Source organism: Nuphar pumila, chromosome 14 (genome assembly GCF_984573655.1).
Source record: "Nuphar pumila chromosome 14, dmNupPumi1.hap1.1, whole genome shotgun sequence".
NCBI classification, from domain to species: Eukaryota; Viridiplantae; Streptophyta; class Magnoliopsida; order Nymphaeales; family Nymphaeaceae; genus Nuphar; species Nuphar pumila.
This window is the reverse complement of record NC_143262.1, coordinates 7,724,772-7,748,378: the sequence shown is the minus strand read 5'-3', so window position 1 is coordinate 7,748,378 and position 23,607 is coordinate 7,724,772. Positions and strand designations below refer to the sequence as shown.

General features: G+C 38.3%; 1 protein-coding gene across 3 annotated transcripts in view; it reads left to right on the top strand.

The window, feature by feature from the left end:
- The window catches only part of LOC149816238 (uncharacterized), a 41,843-nt gene extending 18,236 nt beyond the window's left edge, over positions 1-23,607 (top strand). For all 3 annotated transcript variants that reach the window (XM_089987214.1, XM_089987215.1, XM_089987216.1), the window contains 2 exons: positions 22,238-22,381; positions 22,913-23,607. In XM_089987214.1, coding sequence (XP_089843340.1) covers positions 22,238-22,381; positions 22,913-23,101 — 333 coding nt within the window. In that variant the 3' untranslated portion in view covers positions 23,102-23,607. The remainder of the gene's footprint in view (positions 1-22,237; positions 22,382-22,912) is intronic.

Below are 23,607 nucleotides of genomic sequence, written 5' to 3'. Positions count from 1 at the left end.
GGTGATGGGTTCCATTCTTGTGTCCTTTTTTTTTCAAAAAACTAAAAGGATAACATTCTGTAAGCTTTAGTAGCAAAGCCAAACTTGACCAAGCTGAGCTTGGACTTGAACGTTTAATCTCAGCTTGTGCTCAGGCTCAATCTCAAGCTGGTGCATCATGCATTGCGTTGCACTAAAACCACCCAGCCTCAGGCTGTGCCCCACCTGTGTGCAGCCCTAATGTATGTTTGTCTCTGAACCTTTAGTTGATTTAGTATTAGAGTTAGGTTAAGAACCACATGCATCACCTTGATTTATTTCTTTTTGTCTGTTCTCTGGTTATATAATTGGTCTGGCCATCTATTTTTTTATTGAGCCCTTTCAGAAGACACCCACATAATTTAAATTCTTGTATAGTGTTGCCAAACAAATAGAAGCTTTCATGCCACTCAATCAAGTCTTCAGTTTGCTACTCTAGGTGCTTTGAAATCTGGCCAGAGCACAGACAAGGCTTCTCATATCCAAGTACTTACTCCATCCAATTTATGTGGCTTCTCATGAAAATGATTTGTTCTCCATTCTTTGTCATGCTTCATTCTAAAAACATTCTTTTGATGATCTGTCTCTCTTTCTCTCATATTTTATCCTCTCTCATATTTTATCAAGATGAGGATATACAAAAGACCAAATGTTAATTGGGAAATTGTTGTTGCTTCATCCATAATAATTAATTAACAGACTGATGCTCATAGAATTGGATGCTCTGTAATGCCACTACAAAGTATGCAATGGTAAAATTCAGAAAAATCATGCAGTAATAGGGTGGGGGTGGGGGAAGAAAATAAATATACATGCATTTATATAATATATACTACCTTTTTGAAGATTGTTGTACCACTAGTTAACGTTGATAAACAAAATAAGAATGGAACTAAAGCTGGTTAGATGATCTTTGAAGACATTCAGAAAAATTATGCAGTAACAGGGATGATAAGATAATTATACATGTATTTATATATTTAACCTTTTTTAAGATTGTTGTACCACTAGCTAACGTTGATAAACAAAATAGGACTGGAACTAGAACTGGTTAGATGATCTTTGAAGACATTCTTTTTTATAAAATAATTGAATGTTAACCTCTCTCTCTCTCTCATTTCTTATCCTATTGTGCCCATGACTTGGATTTGCATACCTATGATCTTTAGGGCTGTAAATGAGCAGAGCATAGGATGTTCAATCTTGGCTTGGTACATTGCTTACTAAGCACGAGCTTAAACTGAACTTGGATGTAAATGTTCTAACTTGGTCTGTTGAGCTTGAGTAGCTCGAGCTCAGCTTGCCTGAGCTCAAGCTGAGCCATTCATTGAGGAAAAAAAAGAATTTATTGAGGAAGGAAGAAACAGGATTTGCACACATAATGTCTTATTTGCAGGTGAGGCAAATTCACTCTTTCTATTCAGTTTTTGTGTTAATGGACTCATGTATATTATGTATGTATACTGAACGAGCTAATTAAGTTCTTAATAAGCATAAGCTCAGGCTCAAGTTTAGCTTGTTTAACTAAGTGAGCTTCAGATTAGCCTCCAGTTAGGCTCATTTATGAAACAAATGAGCTCAACTTCTATTGCGTGAAGCTTCGGCTTCTCACAAGGGGCTTGGCTTGCTGTCCACCTTTGCCAATCATTGACTAGATCCAAATATCAAACATAATAACATCACTTTTTTGACATGCAGGTATTCTAAGAATGATTTGATTGTATAGTTAGGATCATAGTCACCTGTAGTATTCAAGGTAATTTCTCGGAGATATTTCTAAAAAAGTGTTTTTTCTCAAGAAATTATCGGAAGCTATGCATAATAAAAAAGACAAGAAATAATAGGTTTTATTAGTATTTTTCTTGCAAAAATATAAAGAAACAATTAGAAAAGGTTTTAAAATACAAAAGAAACAAAAAAGTTTCTTTAAACTATATATTTTTTTTAAATCTTGGGAATATCTCTGGAAAATATCATGATGTTTTAGGTTCTGACAATATTTTGAAAATCTCAGGAAAATATTGGCTGACCTTGAAAAGCTGATAATATCGTGATATTTTGAAAATATTGGTGACTATGGTTAAGATTTATGTCACATAGGTGCGAGTGTGGGTGTGAAGGGTGTGACATGGCAATTTTAAAAAAACTTGGGTGTGTGTGTATATATATATATATAAATATATATATATATACCGTTCTTGGGAATTTCTCAGCAAGTGAATATCTCGGGAAAATTTTAAAATGTTTATTTTTCTTAGGGAAATCTCAATATATTATGAAACATTATAAATAAATATGTAATAAGAAAATATTATATATTAAAAGTAAAACTATAACATGATAAATAAGTGTTAAGTAATTTAATAACTAAGTTGGTTTGGTAAAAATTGGTGAATTAAGATAAATTAGTTTCTCATATAAAAAGGAATGGTCCTATATTCCCCACCCTGTGAGAATGTGCCCAGCGTCGTTGGTTTGGTGCAAAGAAGGGAGAAGACGCCTGTGAGAGAGAGGGAGGCTGCGGCAATGAGTGGTACGATCCTCAACAGTAGGATCGTGCCCTATATGTTATACTTATATTAAAATTAGATTGGGTCTGGATATTACATTATGTTACATTAGATCCCGACCCAATACAAACAATAGAATAAATACATGGATTTCGGGTCCAGATCCAAACCCATAATAGGTACAATGATACAACGATCCAGTCAGTCTTAATATCCTCCCTCAAGTTGTGCATGGTCATGCACCATGGACAACTTGCTCTTCAAGAACCAAAATTGTATATTGGTAAGACCTTTTGTGAACAAATCCGCCACCTGATCAGTCGTCTGAATATAAGTTGGTTCAACTTCCCTGTCTTCTACTTTTTGCCGAATAAAATGTTGATCAATCTCTATATGCTTTGTACGGCTGTGACGAATGGGATTGAAGGAAATCTGGATGACACTCTGATTATCACACAAAAGAGTAGTGGGTAGAATGGTTTCTCCTAATTCTATCAAAAGATGTCTCAGCCATGTAACCTCTGCTGTAGCTGCTGCCGTAGATCTATACTCAGCCTCTGTACTGGATCGTGCAACAGCACACTGTTTCTTGCTACTCCATAATATTAAGTTTCCATCAATAAAAACACAATAACCAGACACTGACCTTCTGTCATCTGGATCTCCAGCCCAGTCAGCATCTACATACACAATTAGTCTATGTTGCTCTCCTTTGGTCTTAGATTGATGATAAACTAAGCCATCCCCAAGTGTTCCCTTTAAGTACCAAAGAATTCTCTTGACAATATTCATATGTTCTGTGCGTGAATCATGCATGAATTGCGAAACTTGATTCACTGCATACACAATATCAGGTCTAGTGAAAGTGAGATATTGAAGCATACCCACGAGGCTGCGATATTGTCTGGGATCTCCATATGCCTCCCCATCTAGAGCACTGAGTTTATGATTCAATACACTAGAAGTGGACAAAGGTTTACAATCCTTCATACCTGCCTTATCCAGTAAATCCAAGGTATATTTGTGTTGAGTTAGCGAAAGATATCTATCCCGGCAGTCTACATCAACCCCGAAGAAATAACGCAGAACCCCCAAATCTTTCATCTTGAACTTTCGACTCAAGAGAGTCTTTGTAACTTCTATATGTTCATCAGAATTCCTAGTGATAATAATATCATCTACATATATGAGAAGTACTGACCTGACGATCTCGAAAAATGAATAAGGAATGATCGAGATAAGATCGAATGAATCCATGTCGTTGAACTTCGACAGAGAAGCTATCGAACCAAGAACGAGATGCCTGCTTTAGCCCATAGATGGCTCTTCGTAATTTACAAACATGAGTGTTGGGACTGCATTCTGCATAACCAGGGGCTGCTCCATATACACTTCTTCTTTCAGACTGCCATGCAAAAATGCATTTTTGACATCGAGCTAACTGAGAGTCTAACCATACGAAACCGACAAAGATAAAATTAATCGAATTGTTCCTATCTTGATCACTGGGCTAAAGGTCTCATCATAGTCTTGCCCATATTCTTGAGTAAAGCCTTTGGCTACAAGTCTCGCCTTGTAGCGTTCAATGGATCATCAGGTTTGTACTTGATCTTATAGACCCATTTAGAACCTACAACATTTTTGTTTGAGGGTCTAGGGACAATCTCCCAAGTTCCACATTCATGTAAGGCTTCCATCTCCTCATTCATGGCTTCAATCCACGAAGTTGTTATAACTGACCCATCTCTCAATAGGATGGCGAATTCTTCCAGTTCGTCTGGGCTGCACATCAATTGGCTGATCATTATTCTTGTTTCGTCGTACATAGATGATTCCTTGAAATTTTGCGGCATCTGAAGTAGATATGCTAGGAACCTGCGCATTTCTCAATTCTTCCATCTGAGGTTCAATACCGGTCTCACTCGGTTCAACAGGTGGCGTGGTCTGAGGTTTAATACCGGTCTCACTCGGTTCAACAGGTGGCGTGGTCTGAGGTTCAATACCGGTCTCACTCGGTTCAACAGGTGGCATGTGACATGAGGAAGCATCATATGTCTCTATCTGGTTAAGCAACTCAATGGCAAGCCACGACTGGTACCACTCAACGACCTCGTTGTGTCCATCTACACTTCCTGGGTGTTGAACAATGGTTTCATCAAGCACAACATTTCGTGAGACTCTGATGCGATGAGTGATGGGGTCATAGCATCGATACCCTTTGTATTGGTCAGCATATCCCACAAACTTGCACACACATGCCTTGTCCTGAAACTTATTTCGTTGAGAGCTATCAATATGAATGTAACATATACAGCCAAACACTCGCAACTCATTATAATCGGGTTGTGTCCCAAAAAGAGCAAAATAAGGGGATTAGTTCTTTAGTAATGTTATGGGTAGACGATTTATGATATACACAGCTGAGTGGAAGGCCTCAGTCCACAAACTCACTGAACGTGAGTGTCATGTAACATACTCAAGGCACTTTCTACAATGTGCCGATGTTTTCTTTCCGCCACACCATTTTGTTGTGGTGTATGTGGGCAAGATATACGACGACTTATTCCATTATCTTGAAGAAATTCAGTAAATTCCTTTGATAGATACTCATCTCCTCCATCACATTGAAAATGCTGAATTTTAGACGAGAATTGATTACAAACCGAAGCGAAAAATGAACGAAGGAGTTTGAACACTTCAGATTTATGTTTCATAAAATAAATCCAAGTATATATGGAGTAGCTATCAATAAAGGTTACGTAATAGCGACTTCCGGATGAAGAAGATTGTGGGGCAGGACCCAAAACATCAGAATACACAATTTCAAAAGGTACTGAAGCTCTTTGATTTATTGAATTAAAAGGAAGAACATGACTCTTGCATATTTGGCAACTGGAACAAAGTGAAGTATCAGACTCCACACTCAGACTAGACTCTGGAACAAGTCCACTCGACACTAGTTTCTTGATGAAGGAAACATTACAATGACCCAAACGATGATGCCAAATATCTGGCTTATTACACTGAGATAAACTAAAACAATCATTAGACGACACTGGCTGGACTGACTGAACGATAGATGAATTTGATGAAGCACCACGAACAGAAGAAGAAGAAAGTTCCTTGAGAATATACATGTTTCCTTGTCGTTCTCCTTCAATGAGCGTCTTCTTCGTGAGAAGATTCTTGTCACATACAGAAGAAGGAGTGAATTCAACAGAAGAATTAGTATCATCAACAAGTTTAGAGACAAAGACAATATTCTTGACAATACTTGGAGAATGATAGACATTGGACAAATTTAGAGAAGAATTAAGGAGGGGAAGGTTAACATTTCCAGTGTGAGATATAGAGTGAAGAGTACCATCTCCAGTTTTAATATGAAATTTTCCGCGATAAGGAACAAGTTTTAAAATCTTACCGACATCACCTGTCACATGCGCTGCAGCCCCAGAATCAATGTACCAGGTAAAAGGAGGAACACTTGAAAAATAAATAATACTTTATTCATGAACAAAATGCTTAAGAAGCATTGTAATTTACATTGAAGGGGTTCACCCCTATATATACAAAAAAGTGGAAGAGAGAGGAGAGCTCATTTTGAGCTCTCCAAAAAGAGACGTTGGATTCCAACGTCTCTTAATATAGCTATTGGACTACAGTCCAACAACATTTATTATTATAGCTGTTGGACTATAGTCCAACAACATTTATTATAGCTGTTGGACTACAGTCCAGCAGCTATTTGCACAGTCAAGTTCCAGCAGGAACTTGACTGGATCAAATATCTAGTTTCTATTGAACTAGATGCTAAAAAAGAAAATAAAGAAAATTAGAAAAAGAAAATAATAAAAGAAAATATAATAATATTAAATAATATATATATATATATATATTATAGTTTATATTTTAACACCAGGTTCCTTGTCATTCTGCTTGAAGCTTAAACTTGAAAGGGCAGATATCAGAAGATTCTTCACATTATCCTTTTCATCATCCTTCGAGTCTTCTACTATTCTTCCTCTGTGAGAGGATCCTGCACCATTGAATTTTCCCCTGTTCTGTGGATTGAACCAACAATTAGCTTTGATGTGCCCCCTTTTGTTGCATTGAAAACATGTCAGTATGTTTTTAGAGCTCTGATTCCCTGGGAAAGAATTAGGTGACACGTTGGGCATGGGCAACAATCCTCGTCCTCCTTGACTATTCCTTCCCTGTCCACGTCCACCTCGAAAGCCTCCACGTCCTCGTCCTGACATCATCCCTGTAATCAATACATCATGGTGGCTGGAGTGCATCTCTTCTCCTCAAATAGTAACTTCATATTGTAATAGCTTCGCGCAAAGATCCTCAAAATTTGGTAAAGAAAGAAGGCATAGGAGGGATGTGACCAACATGTGATAATCAGATCCAAGACCATTTAGTGCCTGTTGAACTTTCTCTTTGTCAGGAATTTCACAGCTCACCATGGCGAGTTGATCAGTGATGGTCTTGACTTTATTCATGCACTCTGTGACTGACAAGTTTTCCTTTTTTAAGAGCTGAAATTCTTTCTTCAAATGTAGGATTCTGGCCTATGAAATATGTGAATAGGTTTACGCCAACCTCTGCCATAGCTCCATAGCGGAGCATTCATCGGGAATGCCCACTAATACCTCTTGGGAAAGAGTAGAAGTAATATATGCCACAACCGCCTGATCCTTTCTCCTCCATACTGTGAATTCTGAATTACGAACTGATTTGTTGGAAACCTCCCATTTATCATCTCTCTCCTCTTGCAAAACAAACTCTGGTGGTGTAGGGACAGATCTATCAAGATATCCAGAGAGATCCAAACTCCTAATAAAAGGCAATATTTGCCTCTTCCAAGTTAAGTAATTCGAGTGGGTGAGTTTCTCAGAAATAAGTTGACCAAGGAAGCTAGATGGAAGGGAAGGAGAATCCTTGAAGGGAATAAGAATAAATGGAATTGGACAGGAAATATATCAACAAGACAGTCCCACAAGTTAGAGAAACAATCGGTGTTCACCCCCCCCCCTTTTTTTTTAGGAACGGGTCACTGCTTCTCGAATACCTTTAGTGGACTGCACAATTAGTACTGGTCAGAAGCGCCACAAATTATCGCAGACTACAAAATGCAATGTCAGGTTTGACAAAATTGGGTATACGAGTTTGAAACCCAATAGATGTTGTAAGATGAGAGTTCTGACGTGAAGAGTCAGAACTGATGTTAATGCAAGGTAGATGCACCAATCAGATCCAGAAGCAGCGATGAAGGGGTAAAAGATTTTTTTTTTGTTTGCAATAGAAAGACACAAACTCAGATTTGGAACAAAATCAGAGCTGAAACGAAATCAGGTCTGGAACAATAGAAGATGGAATGGAAATAAAGAATCGATGAGAAGAGAGGCAGATCTAAAAAAAAGAATGTAAGAATCGAAAACAAATTTGTTTTAATAGGAAGAGACGAACTCAGATTTGGGACGAGAACAGATCTAGAACGAAATCAGATATGGGACAAAGTCAGATCTGGAACGAACACAAATCTGAAAACCCAAAGATTAAATAAAGAATCAGAAAAAATATTTTGTGTGGTTTTACTAACCTGGAACAGAAGATGAATCTCTCGAGTTATTTTCTGGAATCAGATTCACGCCCTTGAACCGAAATCAGATGCGATCCCGCTCCGATACCATGTGAGAATGTGCCCAACGTCGTTGGTTTGGTGCAAAGAAGGGAGAAGACGCCTGTGAGAGAGAGGGAGGCTGTGACAATGAGTGGTACGATCCTCAATAGCAGGATCGTGCCCTATATGTTATACTTATATTAAAATTAGATTGGGTCTGGATATTACATTATGTTACATTAGATCCAGACCCAATACAAACAATAGAATAAATACATGGATTTCGGGTCCAGATCCAAACCCATAATAGGTACAATGATACAACAATCCAGTTAGTCTTAATATCAGGAAGGCACACAGGATGCTTCACATGAGGTTGCCACATAGGCACCTCTTCTCAAAATTTTATAATGCTTTTGTTTCTCTAAACATTGGAAACATAAGAGTGCTTTTAAAGAGGGGCTGCCTGTTAGATTTCACTAGGATCTGTCACGCGTGAAAGAGAAAGAAGGAGCTGTGGCTGTCATGATTTCCAATAATGAAATCGTGACCTAAAACATGTATATATATATCCTTCGTTTACAGTATAGGTCGGGTCTGATATATTATCCAGACCCGAAATACAAAATAACAAATACAAGTAAAGAATACATAGACAAATAGACTTTTTCACCCCCTCCCCCCTCAATTTGATCATGGTGTTGAACCATGAACAACTTGCCTTTAAGTGTCTAAAAACGATCCTTGGTCAAGCCTTTTGTGAATATGTCTGCAACTTGTCTTTCAGTGTTAACAAATTCGGGCTCGATCTCCTTTTCTTCAACTTCCTGTCTCACAAAATGTTGATCTATCTCAATCTGCTTGGCACGACTGTGATGAACCAGATTGAATGACATGTTGAGAGCACTTTGATTGTCGCTCAGCAAGACATACCGAGATATCACTTCTCCCACTTTAGTTAGCAAATGCCTGACCCATGTGACTTCAGCAGTAGCGGCAACCATAAATCTGTACTCAGCCTCATTACTTGATCTAGCAATGGCCTTTTGTTGTCTACTGCTCTAGAATACTAAATTTATTCCAATGAAGATGCAATATCCTGATGTAGACCTTCGTTCATCTAGATCCCCTGCCCAGTCCGCATCGCAATATATAGTAATCTCGTGCATGTCATTGCCAGATGGTTTTGGAGAATATATCAATCCATCCCCAACTGTTACTTTCAGATATTTGAGTATCCTTTTAACAACCTCTACATGCCCCGTACGTGGTTCATGCATGAACTGAGACACCTGATTGACTGAATAAACAATATCAGGTCGAGTGAATGTGAGATACTGTAACATCCCTATTAGTCTGCGGTACCTTAGTCTGCGGTACCTGGTGGGATCCTCACACAAGTCTCCATCATGAGTGCTCAGTTTTTGGTGAAAAATACTTGGAGTCCCTAGTGGTTTATAATCCTTCATACCTGCTTTGTTTAGAACGTCCATCATATACTTATGCTAGGTGAGAGTCAATCCATCAGCTCGGCTATCAACTTCAATTCCAAGAAAATAACGCAGGGCACCAAGGTCTTTCATTTTGAATCTCTGACTCAGTAGTTTCTTTACTTCTTTGATATGATCCTCAGAGTTTCCTGTGATGACAATATCATCAACATAAATTAACAATAAGGTGATCACATTTTGCCCTCTAAAGATGAGCAATGAGTGATCTAGTAGGAAGTGAGCAAAGCCATGCTTCTGAATCTTAAGAGAGAAGCTATCAAACCAAGAGCGAGATACTTGCTTTAGGCCATAGATAGCCCTTTTTTGTTTGCATGCATTTGTCTTACAATCTTCCTCATAGTATCCTGGTGGTTGTTCCATGTAAACTTCCTCATCCAAATCTCTATGCAAAAATGCATTCTTAACATCAAGCTGACTCAGTGTCCATCCATGTTCAACAACTAAGGAAAGAATGATTCGAATCGTTCCCATTCTTACCAGTGGACTAAAAGTCTCATCATAGTCTTGTCATGCTTCTTGTGTGAAATCCTTTGCCACGAGTCTTGCCTTGTATCGTTCAATGGTCCCATCTGATTTATATTTTATTTTGTAGACCCATTTGCATCCTACCACATTTTTGTCAGGCAATCTGAGAACAATTTCTGAGGTTCCACATTCATGCAAGGCTTGCATCTCGTCATTCATGGCTTCTACTCATTTCTTAGAAGTGATTGCCTGGTAGTACATAATAGGTTTATCTTTCTTGTTGAGAGCAGTCAAAAAGAGTTGAAAATCTATGGAGAAATTATTGTAGCTGACCCATCTATCAATAGGATGCCACATGCGACTGGATTTCCTGACGTCAAGGGTGTGTGAGGAGGTAGGTGCAGCTTCTTGAGTTCGATTTAGGAGTCCTGCAGCAGCCGTTCTCTGTCTAGTGTAGGAAATGCCCTTATACCTTCCCGATTCCAATGGTGGTGCTGCTCCATAGTTCTGCGATTCCGATGTACCAACGATCTTGGGACACTCTTTTTCGTGTTGCACATAGTCCGAATGACATTCTTCATTCGAACTATCAAAGAGCTCTGAATTCAGCCCAGCTGAATAAACTTCAACTGAGGCAGAGAACATGTCACCTGTGCCAATTTTATGATTAAAGTTCAACTCATCAAAAACAACATTTCTCGAGATTTTGATGCGTCTGCTGATGGGATCATAACATCTGTATCCTTTGTAATCATCTGCATATCCCATAAATTTACACTTCTGAGTCTTATTCTGAAACTTGTTTCTCAAGGATTGATCAATATGCATATAACAAACACATCCAAAAACACGTAAGTCATTATAATCATGATGAATTCCAAAAAGACAATGATAAGGAGACTTGTTTTCTAAGACAATCATGTGCTGTCTATTTATCACATGTACAGCAGAATGGAAGGCTTTAGTCCACAGATTAATGAGAACATGACTGTCATGAAACATACTCATCGCACTTTCAACAATATGCCTATGTTTGCGCTCAACAATCTCATTTTGTTGTGGTGTGTGTAGGCATGACACTCTTCTTCCTATCCCATTATTTTGAAGAAAGGAAATGAAGTCACTGGATGCGAACTCCCCTCCTCCACCACATTGGAAAAATTGAATGGACTCAGAAGCTTCAGACTTATTTTTCATGAAGTATATTCAGGTATATCGAGAGTAAATGTCAACAAAAAATAGATAGTACTTGCTTCCAGATCCAGAGATGACTGGAGCAAGCCCCCATGCATTAGAACATATTATCTCAAAAGGCTTTGAAGCTCTCTTATTAATGTAATGAAAAGGTAATACATACTCTTACATAAAAGACAACTTGAACACTTTTGACTTCTCTCTTCCACATTGAGACTTTCTTTTGGAATGAGATTATTAGAGACAAGTTTCTCAATAAAATGACTCCCACAATGCCCTAAACGACTAAACCATAGAGAAGGCTTATTACATTCAGAAATACCAAAAACATTTTCAGAAAGACATAACTCTAATGGAGACTTCAAATCCGAGTGAGCAGGACAGACTGAATGACATGAATCTTCTTGAAAGACATGCATATTGTCTTGTCTCTTTTCTTCAGCGAATGTTTCCCTCGTGCGAAGGTCCTTGACCTGCACAGAGAAGAGAGTAAATTCGACTGAAACATGATTATCATCAACAAGTTTAGAAACAGAGACAATATTTTTCTTGATATTGGGAGTATGAAGGACATTGGCGAGTTCAAGAGTAGAATGTGACATGGGGATGATAGACTTTCCAATGTGAGTAACAGGGTGGTAAGATCCATCTCCGGTGACAATCTTACTTTTTCCAAAATAGGGAATAGGTTTGAAAAGTTTACCTGCATCACCGGTCATGTGAGTTGCTGCCCCAGAGTCAACGAGCCAAGTTCCTTGTTCATTCTGCTTTAGATTCAATCCCGATAAGGCAAATATTAACAATTCTTTAATGTCTCCATTGTCTTTGGTGTTGTTGGACTTCCTTTTGGATGTTGCCGGATGAGACTTTCCTTTATTTTTAGGATTATGCCAACAATTCGCCTTGATATGCCTCCTTTTGTTGCAAAAGAAGCATGTGGGAATGGGTCTTGATCCTAGTAACGGTGGGAGTGGGAAGTAATCCACGTCCCCCATGTCCATTTTTCTCTTGTCCTCCTCGCCCTCGTCCTCAACCATAAGTTATTCCTGTGGCAAAGACCTCTTGGGTATTCGTATGAGTGTGATTATCCTCAGAAAAGCCTTTCAGAGTCATTTCATACTGAATTAATTTAGCCTGAAGCTCATCAAAGGTGGGAAGAGTAGGCAAACACAGTAATGATGTAACAATCATGTTATATTCAGATCCCAATCCACTGAAGGTTTGCTGCATCATATCACTGTCGCTCACTGCACATCCTATAACCGCAAGTTGATCTGTGATAGTCTTCATCTTGTTTAGATACTCCATGATAGTCATGGAGTCTTTTCTCAGTAGCTGAAATTCTCTCTTGAGAAAAACCATTCTTGCTTGAGAAACTTGTGAACATGTCTGAACCAATCTCTCCCAAAGTTGCATGGCTGTGCAATTGTCAGGAATTGCAATAAGTGCCTCTTGAGAGAGTGTAGAGGTAATGTACGCGACCACTGACTGATCTTTCTTTTCCCAGTTGAAATATTCTGCATTTTTGACATACACAATTGAGATTGTCCCTTTATCATCCTTCTCTTCTCGCACAACAAATTCCAGTGGAGCTGAAGCGGTTCCATCCAGATGACCTAAGAGACCTTGACTCCTTATAAAAGAAATGATCTGTATTTTTCAAATCAAGAAGTTTGAGGTGGTCAACTTTTCAGAAACAAGCTGATTGAGAAAACTCGAAGAAAGACCAGATTAGGAAGAATGAGAGGAGTCCATAGCTTAAAGTTAACAAGGTGTTAATGAGATGCACAATCCACTGCTTGAGAAACTTGCTGGTCGTCCCTTCTTGCCTTTTTTTTGTTGTGATAAATGCAGGAAAGGGAGCAGAACAGCTCACGCTGAACAGACTTTAATAAATCGCATATGTGAACTATGCTGGTTCAAGAACATGTGTATTTCATTAACAACGATTTGCAGTCATAACGATTTACAATCACAACGATTTATAGGCATAGCGATTTGTGGACATAACGATTTATAGGCACAACGATTTGCGTGATTCAACAATCAAGAAATATGGTATTCCAGATCTGATACTGATGGATGATCAAATTCGATGGTTTCAGACAATGTTTGGCAGAAATAGAAATTGCGAGACTAAGAATATTCACGATCAGATCTGACAGAACGAGGAAGTGCGAGACAAAGAATATGCACAGTCAAGAAAATTTGGGATATGACGCAAGGACTGAATATTTCATATTTGACGCATGTACACGATCAGATCTGAATATTCAATACGAACCGTGAGATGAGAATAGAAAGAAAAACCGAAGTCTTTCAGGTCTAACACAGATTCACGTCAAATCTGAATATTCAGGCACGAAGAATAGTAGAGTAAATGAAAGAAGAAGAAGATGGAAGAAAAGTGTGGAAGAAGAAAACCTCTTGATTGGATTCTGGTCAACCTCTCAGGTCAACCTCTCAGGTCAGACATTCTGGAAGCAGCTTCGAAGCCCTAGATGGATCTCTGCTTTGATACCATGTTAGATTTCACTACGATCTGTCACGCGTGAAAGAGAGATGAAAGAGAAAGGAGTTGCGGTTGTCATGATTTTCAATAATGAAATCGTGACCTAAAACATGTATATATATCCTTCGTTTACATTATGGGTTGGGTCTGATATATTATCTAGACCCGGAATACAAAATAACAAATACAAGTAAAGAATACATAGACAAATAGACTTTTTCACTGCCTTGTAGGGACATTTTCCCAAATAGTTTCTCTCATCCTATGGGTTGTAGGGATTTTACTGAGGGCAAAGGTTAGAAACCTCCCTTTAACTTTTTTCTCTATGAATTTAAATATTAGCTGCGATAATATCACAATACATTTAAAAATGCCGAGATTTTGAAAATCTCATGATATAATGAGGAATAATACAGTTCTTGAATATACAGTGAAAATATTGTGAGATTTTCAAAATCTCGGCAATATCTGTGACTGATTATATATATGTATGTATGTATGTATGTATGTATGTATGTATGTATGTATGTATGTATGTATTTATGTGTTAATACAGATAATACTAAACTTGTTTAGGGTTAACCGAGTCCTGTTTTGGACAAAAATGGACCCTGGTCTGGTGACTGTAGTCTGCACCTGACACCATGGAAGCCATGTCCAAGTGTTGCAGCCGCACTGATGCGGGTGAAACCTGAGTGTGTGTCCCTTTTAGAGGTGTCCATGTTACTAATTGTAAAGGAGGGGTATGTTTTAATTTGCAACATTGATTTGTTTTTTGAAAATTGGATCCTATGAAATTTTTGGTTTTACAGAACTAGTCATAGACCATGTGCAATATATCTCAAAAGTTGGTTTAGTTTTTTATTATCAGATCTACTCAAATCTGAGATATATATGATAAGACATCATGAAAGTGCAATAGATTAACATAATTGTAGTTCCAACTAGTCTGCGTTGCGGACTATCTGTGTTCCCAGCAGTATTTTGTTCTTTCTTTGGGTTTGGATGCCGACACCCTACTTAATTGCTAAATCAGGCATGAGTATAACCTCAACCCTCAGCTCCTTGGCACTTTTTCCAGGTTGGCTTAGGTTCTTGTACTTTATTCAAAGTTCAAATTGTTTGGAAATATTTTGGGTCTGGCTTTCTGAGTAAACTTTGGACACAGTTTAATGTGTGACTTACTAGCCTTAATGTATACTGTAATATGACTGAATATTGTTCTTTTTTCTACACTTGATAATGTTCTTCAGTTTTCAAGACGTTGGTTATGGTGATAGGACGGGTGCTGTCTTGTTGGTTGGGTCTAAAGTCTAAAACTCTAAACATTTATGTATGTAATTTCAACATATTTTTGGCCTTTTCTGTAAGAACCGCAAAGCACTTAGAAACGACACGACACGAGATCACACACACACGAAAAACAGATTTTATAGCGGTTTGGTCCAAACGTGACCTACGTCCACTGTTGGGATCTCTCTCTGTATATATATATATCTGTCTCACACGACAGAGAGGCCTCCCTTTTTATGGATGATGTCAAGAGTTACATGATGTACATTGATTCTTGAGTACAAGGAGTTCATATTTGGTTTGGACTCCTTGTTACATGTTTGCTTTAATACAATTTCAATTGGACTCTTTCTTTCTATCTGCTTGGACTCTTTGTGATTAGGGTTTTCTTGTAGTCAACAATTACCAGAGTTCACTTTAACGTATGGATCATGTTGATGGATATTAGTATCTAGGATATCATTTATTGGATCTGGACCTATCTTTACACACTCCTTCAAGCTAATCTCTACAAGATTAAGCTTGTCTCGAAAGTGCTGAAATTTCGGTTCAGGTAGAGCTTTGGTAAGAATATATTTAGATGAGCAATCTTCTCTTTGATGAAGTGAAAATCAATTTCTATGTGCTTTGTCCCGGCATGGTAGATATGATTGGCAATTAAGTAGGTAGCTCCCAGATTTTAGAGGATAGGGACTTCAGGTGAGTCAACTTATTGAGAGATATAGAGAGGGGAACAAAGATTTGCATATGGTTTTTATTGATTTGGAGAAGGCATACGATAGAGTACCTAGGGATGTTCTCTAGTGGACAATGATGAAGAAAGGTATCTCTCTCAAGTACATTAGTATAATTAAAGATATGTACGAAGGAGTAGTAACCAATGTCCGCACTTGTGGAGGGGTGACAAACAATTTTCCTATAACGGTTGAGTTACATCAAGGATCTGCATTAAGCCCTTTCCTTTTTGCTATAGTGTTAGATGAACTTACGAAATCAATTCAAGAAAATGTGCCGTGGTGTATGTTGTTTGCTGATGATATTGTTTTGATTGATGAGTCTAGAGCTTGGGGTTAATACTAAGTTAGAATTATTGAGACAGACTTTGGAAGCAAGAGGTTTTACGTTGAGTAAGACTAAGACAGAATATATGGAATGTCGGTTTAGTAAGCAACGAAGTAGTGATGAGAGTGTAGTGAAGCTTGGTGAGCAAGAAATAGCGGTGGATGACTGTTTCAAATATTTGGGATCTATCATTCAAAAGAATGGAGAAATTGATGAAGATGTAAATCATAAGATTAAGGTTGGGTGGATGAAATGGAAAAGTGCAACTGGAGTGTTGTGCGATCGTAGAATGCCATTGCGGTTGAAGGAGAAGTTTTATAGGACGACAATTAGACCCACTTTACTATATGGTACGGAATGTTGGGCTGCCAAGAGACATCATTTTCAAAAAATGTGTGTAACTGAGATGCGTATGCTTCGATGGATGTGTGGAAAGACACTAAAAGATAAGATTCGGAACGAGAAAATACGTAAGAAGGTAGGCATTGCACCCATTGAAAATAAGATGAGTGAGGATCGTTTACGATGGTTTGGGCATATTCGACGAAGGCCTAATAATGCTCCGGTTAGAAGGATGGAGAAATGGGAAAATATATTAGCTAAAAGAGGTCGGGGTAGGCCTAAGAAGACTTGGATGGAGATGATAAGAAAGGATATGAAGGCTTTGAACCTCACCGAGGACATGACATTGGATAGAAATGATTGGAGGAGAAGGATTCATGTGGAGGACCCAAAATGATTTTCTTTTTGGTTCATATTGCCGACCCCAATTGTTTGGGATGAAGGCGTTGTTGTTGGACTTCAAGTGAGTCACACCCTAGATTTTTCAAGAGTTGTTTAAGCCACATTAGCTCAGAAATTGCACCTGCTATAGCCTTATACTCAGATTCTGTGCTGGAACGAACAATAATGTGTTGCTTAGATGAACTTCAAGAAAGGTAAGATATCCGCCGGTGGACTTTCGATCATATGGGCATCCTACCCAATCAGCATCAAAGAACCCTGGAAGTCTAGGACAGTTAGACTGTTTAATATGCAAACCATAATTAAGTGTCCCTTTAAGATATCTCAATATGCGTTTTGACGTGAGACCAGTGGTCCATTGTGGACTCATGCATAAACTAACATGCCTTGTTGACCGAATTGGCAATATCTGGCCGAGTAAACGTGGTGTATGATAGCCCCCCTACAATACTTTTGTATTGTATAGCATTATCCATTGATTCTCCAGAATATTTCGAAAGTGAAACATTTGCAGCAGCTGGAGTAACTGATTTGCAATCTTCATATCCGATTTAATGGGAAGATCTTTAATATACTTCCTATGAGTTAAGACAATTCTGGATGACTCTTGAATAACTTCAATGCCCAAAAAATAGTGCAATTGATCCAAGCCTTTGATTGAGAACTCTTGACTGAAAGCTTGAATAATATTTTTGAGTTCTTGATAGGAACTCCTTGTTACAATAATGTCATCAACATATATCAAGGCAAAGATTTTAATTCCATTATTATGTCGAATGAAGAAAGATGAGTTAGCCTGGGGCTCCACGAATTTTAGTTTCTCTAAGTATACCTTCAACCGTTTAAACCGTGCACGCGGGGCCTGATTCAACCCATATAATGCTCAATTAAGCTTACACACATACTCAAGGTGACATTTATCCTCAAATCCTGGAGGTTGCATCATGAAGACCTCTTCTTTTATGATGGGTGACAGGACCTTTGTTGAGCACAATACTTATTTCAAGAGGAGGTTCAAAACTAGATACATGACTTTGAATAACATGAGACTCTCTTGGAGAACCGGGTTGAGGACTTACATTTTCCTGGTCTTCCACCTTGGAGCCTAGGGTCTTGCGACAAAACATGATTTGGGTTTGGTAAGAAGGAACCAGGAAATTCGACACTTGTGGGAGTTCCAGGTAGGACATTGATATAGCTTTTTAATGTTAACTGGGTTTGGTTTTGTTCCTGGATCCAAGATGAAACTTCTTTGTCTACAATAGGATCTTTTGTTCGAGCATATAAATTTTTGACTCATCAAATATAACATGTATGAAAATAAAGACTTTACCTGCCACAGGGTCATACAAACATAACCTTTATAAAAACAAAGGCTTTGGATATGGGCAATAATTTTGAATTTACATAAGTTCTTAAATAAGGATAGCATGTGCATTTAAAATTTTTAAGATGATCATAGCTAGGGACACAACTTTGTAGTAATTCATATGGGGACTTCTCACTCAAGTTTGGACTAGAGAGACAATTAATCAAGTAAACCGGATTACGGAAAACATCAACTCAAAACTTATGATTTAAGGAAGCATATATTAAAAGACTTGTACCTTTTTCTCGAACATGTCTATGTTTTCTCTCAACAATTTTGTTATGCTTAGGGTGTCTGAGGGCAGGTCAACCACCTTTTTATTTCATGCTTATTCAAAAAATCAGAAAAGACACACACTAACAAATTCTTCACCCCCATCACTATGATTTTTTTTATTTTCTTTCCAAGTTGATTTCCATCTAGCAGGAAATAATAAGCATATCCTTCTCATGAAAGAGAGACCGGCTCCCATAGGTCAGCATGGATAACTTTTAAAGAACGAGCATAGAAATCAGCTTTCTCAAAAGGAAGTTTGTGAATCTTATTCACAACACAATTAGAGCATAATCGATTATCACATAAATTAAAGCTATCACCATCACATGCAATTAATTTATTTTGCTCAAACAGGTTTAAAGTTCTTGAATTAATATTCGGCGATGTAGATGTAAATCATAGGATAAAGGTTGGGTGGATGAAATGGAAAAGTGCAACTGGAGTGCTGTGCGATCGTAGAATGCTATTGCGGTTGAAGGGAAAGTTTTATAGGACGACTATTAGACCCGCTTTACTATATGGTACAGAATGTTGGGCTGCCAAGAGACATCATATTCAAAAAATGAGTGTAGCTGAGATGCAGATGCTTAGATGGATGTGTGGAAATACAATAAAAGATAAGATTCGGAACGAGGAGATACGTAAGAAGGTAGCTGTTGCACCCATTGAAAACAAGATGCGAGAGAATCGTTTACGGTGGTTTGGACATATTCGGCGAAGGCCTAATGATGCTCCAGTTAGAAGGTTGGAGAAATGGAAAAATATATTAGTTAAAAGAGGTCGGGGTAGGCCTAGGAAGACTTGGATGGAGATGATAGGAAAGGATATGAATGCTTTGAACCTCACCGAGGACATGACATTGGATAGAAATGATTGGAGGAAAAGGATTCATGTGGAAGACCCAAAATGAATTTCTTTTTTGGTTCATATCGCTGACCCCAATTGTTTTGGGATGAAGGCGTAGTTGTTGTTGTTGTTGTTTGTTGTTGTTGAATTAATATGCCCCAAACGACAATGCCAAACATCCTTGGAAAATTTATGCGAAGCTCTAGCAAAACTAGCTTCACCCAGAACAACTCTTGAACTCTTCTTTTCACCTTGAGTTTGGGACGACTAGGGGTATAATCCTCCTCTATTTAGACCTCTTAGGAGAGTAGTCTCGTTTCTCTAATTCTTAGGTAGCTTTTTGACTTACTTTTAACGGCATCCGAGTCCACATAGGGACGAGGGAACTGCTCCCTCTATCTTACCACCTTTGTATGGAGTGTCGTAGAGCTTTTCATAGAAATACAAAAACATATCACCCACTTCCTACAATCCGGCCTGAACCTTAGGGTAGTCTCCGTAGGATGCTGAGGTCCAAACAATTCCTGTTGTGGCATGGCCACCCTTGCCTCCATCACCACAACCAAGTGGACAAGGTGACGACCAAGAAGGTTTAGGTATAACAAAATTTCATCAAAATTATATCCTTGTGTGTTTTTGGGTGATAGTCCTCAACACAGGATAACTCTGTCTGTATCCCTGGGCCCAAGCTTTCCCCTCCCCTTTATCGAGCACACGTAATTCTCCATGGCTCACAAAAAAACAAGAGGTATTGTATTGGTGAGAGAGTATGGGCGACGTCCCATACTATCTCACTCACTGAAATGACATTGAATTCAAAAACACAATTATTATCTCGAGTAAATTTAACAACTAATAATAATTTTTTCTATCTTGCCTACTATTTAGGGTCATAGCTGCAAACACCTTAGGAATATCGTAACAAGTGTGAACTGTGTGGTTTATGTGACCACAAAACTGACATATCACCTGACCATCTCTTTGACCACCGTCACATTGGGGTGCCCTTGATTATCTCTGGCACAAAAATTTTGGAAATTTTGGAAGGGGTTAAAGCAACCATCCTTTCTTCCTCTACCATTACGACTACCATGACCTCAACCACGCCCTCCTTGAGAGAAGGTGGTAGCAAACATTTCTGCTTGTTGGGGGACTTATGATTTAGCATCTGAAGCCTTTCTCTTGATTAGTCAAAGTATAAAAAAACTTAAAACCTATGGAGCTTATTAAGAGAGGAAGTGGTGACTATTGTAATGAGACTTTCATATTCTCGGGTTAGACCATTAAGAGTGTATTGAACCAGGTCTCCATCAGAGACAAGTTCATCGATTGCGCAAAGAGAGTCCACAAGGAATTTAGCATGATTAAGATACTCCACCATGCTCTTGTCTTCTTTTTTCACATTATGAAGATCATGTTTCAACTGGAGGATTCTCACACTCGAATGAGATGCATATGATTGCTCTAATGCAATCCATGCCTCCCTGACAAATGATTTGTCCTAATATGTCCTCGGTAACCGTGACCTTGATCCAACTCAATGCGAGTTGATCAACACGTTTCCATATTATAAAATTAGGATTTGATTTTAATTGTTCACCTTCTCTAATGAACGATGTTGGCGCAATATGGGAACCATCCACGAAATTATACATGACAGACTCAATCCGAGAGCGCCACAATAGGTAGTTATCTTTGTCCAACTTTGCAGACACAAGGGAGAAATATGCATTTCATTGAACTGTCGGATTAGGCATCAGGGAGGACAAATTTGACGCCGTAGCTTACTTGGGGATGAGAAAACACTACACGGGTTACTAAAGCTCACAAGAGTCAGTTAGCTCTTATACCATGTAAGAATTACTTAGCACTGAGGAACAACACAATACTAAATCACACACACGAAAAACAGATTTTATAGTGGTTCGGTCCAAACTTGACCTGCGTCCACTGATGGGATCTCTCTCTCTCTCTCTCTCTCTCTCTCTCTCTCTATATATATATATATATATATATATATATATATATATATATATGTCTCAGGCCTCCTCCCTTTTTATAGATGTTGTCAAGACTTACATGATGTACATGGATTCTTGAGCACAAGGAGTTCATATTTGGTTTGGACTCCTTATTACAGGTTTGCTTCAATGCAATTTCAACTGGACTCTTTCTTTCTATCTTCTTGGACTCTTTGCGAGAAGGGTTTCCTTGTAGTTGACAATCACCGGGGTCCACTTTAACATATGGATCATCTTAATGGATATCAGTATCCAGGACATCATTTACTTGATCTGGATCTGGACCTATCTTTACATTTTCTACAATGATGTTTGGTATTGTATCATTGCTGATGTCATAATGAATTTTCCTACAATTTTCCTTTTCTTGTATATCATTGTGTAAGGTGTGGAAGAACTTGACTAAGTTCAGTGCTTTATTGTCTCTTCTGTTGGACATCAGCATTGACTGAATGAAGTTGATCATGCTTGACTTCCGAATATTACTTTAACCTGCTTGTTTCATATATTCTAAGGGGGACGATTATTATCCCAGTGATCAAAAGTTTAGTTATATTCATATGGAAGAGCTGAAATTGATTCTATCATGCATAGAAAGTCGTGATGTGACATGTAATGATTTGTAAGAGCAGCTATTGATTGATAACCACTGATTCAGTTTTACTGTGTTGGAGTCTATCAACTGTATGTGCATAGTCTTGTCATTCATGTTTCAAAGAAAATACATATTGCTAACCGAGAAGGAATCTCTTGGATATACCTGACAATGACAAATTATTCACTGCTGCAGGTACTCTTCCAAAATGATTCACCAGCAACACTACTTGCTCGAGTCATTGGCATCATTGGGCAAATCGACCAAAGCATGCTTGCAAAGGGACGTGATACATACAAATATTTTACGAAAAACCACATGCTCTATGAGCGCAATCAGGTAGTTACAAATTTATTTTCGTTGAATGAACTTTTCACTTCAAGAAAATCACACTGATATAAATAATGATATAGTTTCTTGTTTGTTTAGATTATTCGATCTTTTTTCTTTATTCCCTTGAAACTTAGAGATCTTGATATAAAGAAAACTTGCAGATTTCTAGTTCTAAGAAATCTTGATGCTACTTTCTTTGGCGACTGGTAAAAGAACATAGCATATTTTGTCCTTCCAGAAGAATGAATTCATCTGTTTCAGATATTCTTCTGAAATGTGCTCAATCAGATATTATTTAATATGAAATGGTTCATGACTAGAGTAGCATTTGCATCGTGAATTATGGGGTTTTCAAGCCAAATAGTAGGTGCTGGCCCAGAACTTTTTCTACCAAACCATACTTTGTGTCCAATATCTGAAGTGTGTTCTACTTCTATCTTATACATATTCATCAAGAATTTGTTTTTTCAAGTCGTACACTGTTACAGGATTAAAATTTTGTATCCTCTAAATCATGCTGGATGCCTTCCTGTTCAGGATACAAACAAGTTGGAATACTTGATTCCAAAGAAGTCATCTTTACGTCACCGGTTGCCTATGGCGGATCAGGGTTTTATAGACTTTGTTTCACATCTCCTTGAAGTAAATCCCAAGAAGCGGACAACAGCAACTGAAGCTCTTAAACATGCATGGCTATCGTATCCATATGAGCCAATTTCATCTTGATATGTCTGGGTTTGTTTTGGTGGTCATAGATTATGGGATATGGTGGTGCTGTTTAGTTCTGGTGCCTGTTGCTGCTGCACTTGGACGGGCATGACTGCCTAAAACATGTTAGCCTGCAAGCTCCCCCATTGACAGTCGTGGAGAATTGTACATTAGAAGTTGAAGGGGCTCAGCCTTTGTTGCACGCAGGCATTATGTTCCATACTTGTGATTGCTAGCTATATCAGAATGAATCTTGGCAAGGGAACAATGTTGTACCCTAGCTTGAAATGTATTTTGTAATTGGCATGCACCAAGTGTTCACGGCTCCGTGCATTGAGGCGAACCGTTTGTGTATATTCTGTGATTATTTTTTCCTTCAGGCCTTGATAATAGCTGATGCATCTATGTCTGCTTGTTGTATCACTGGTTCGTTCGGTAAGGCTGATGCTGATGCGGGTGATATACGTGTACCTCTGGTTTTGATATTATTTTGAAATGGCAAAGCAATGCCCTTTTCTTTTAAA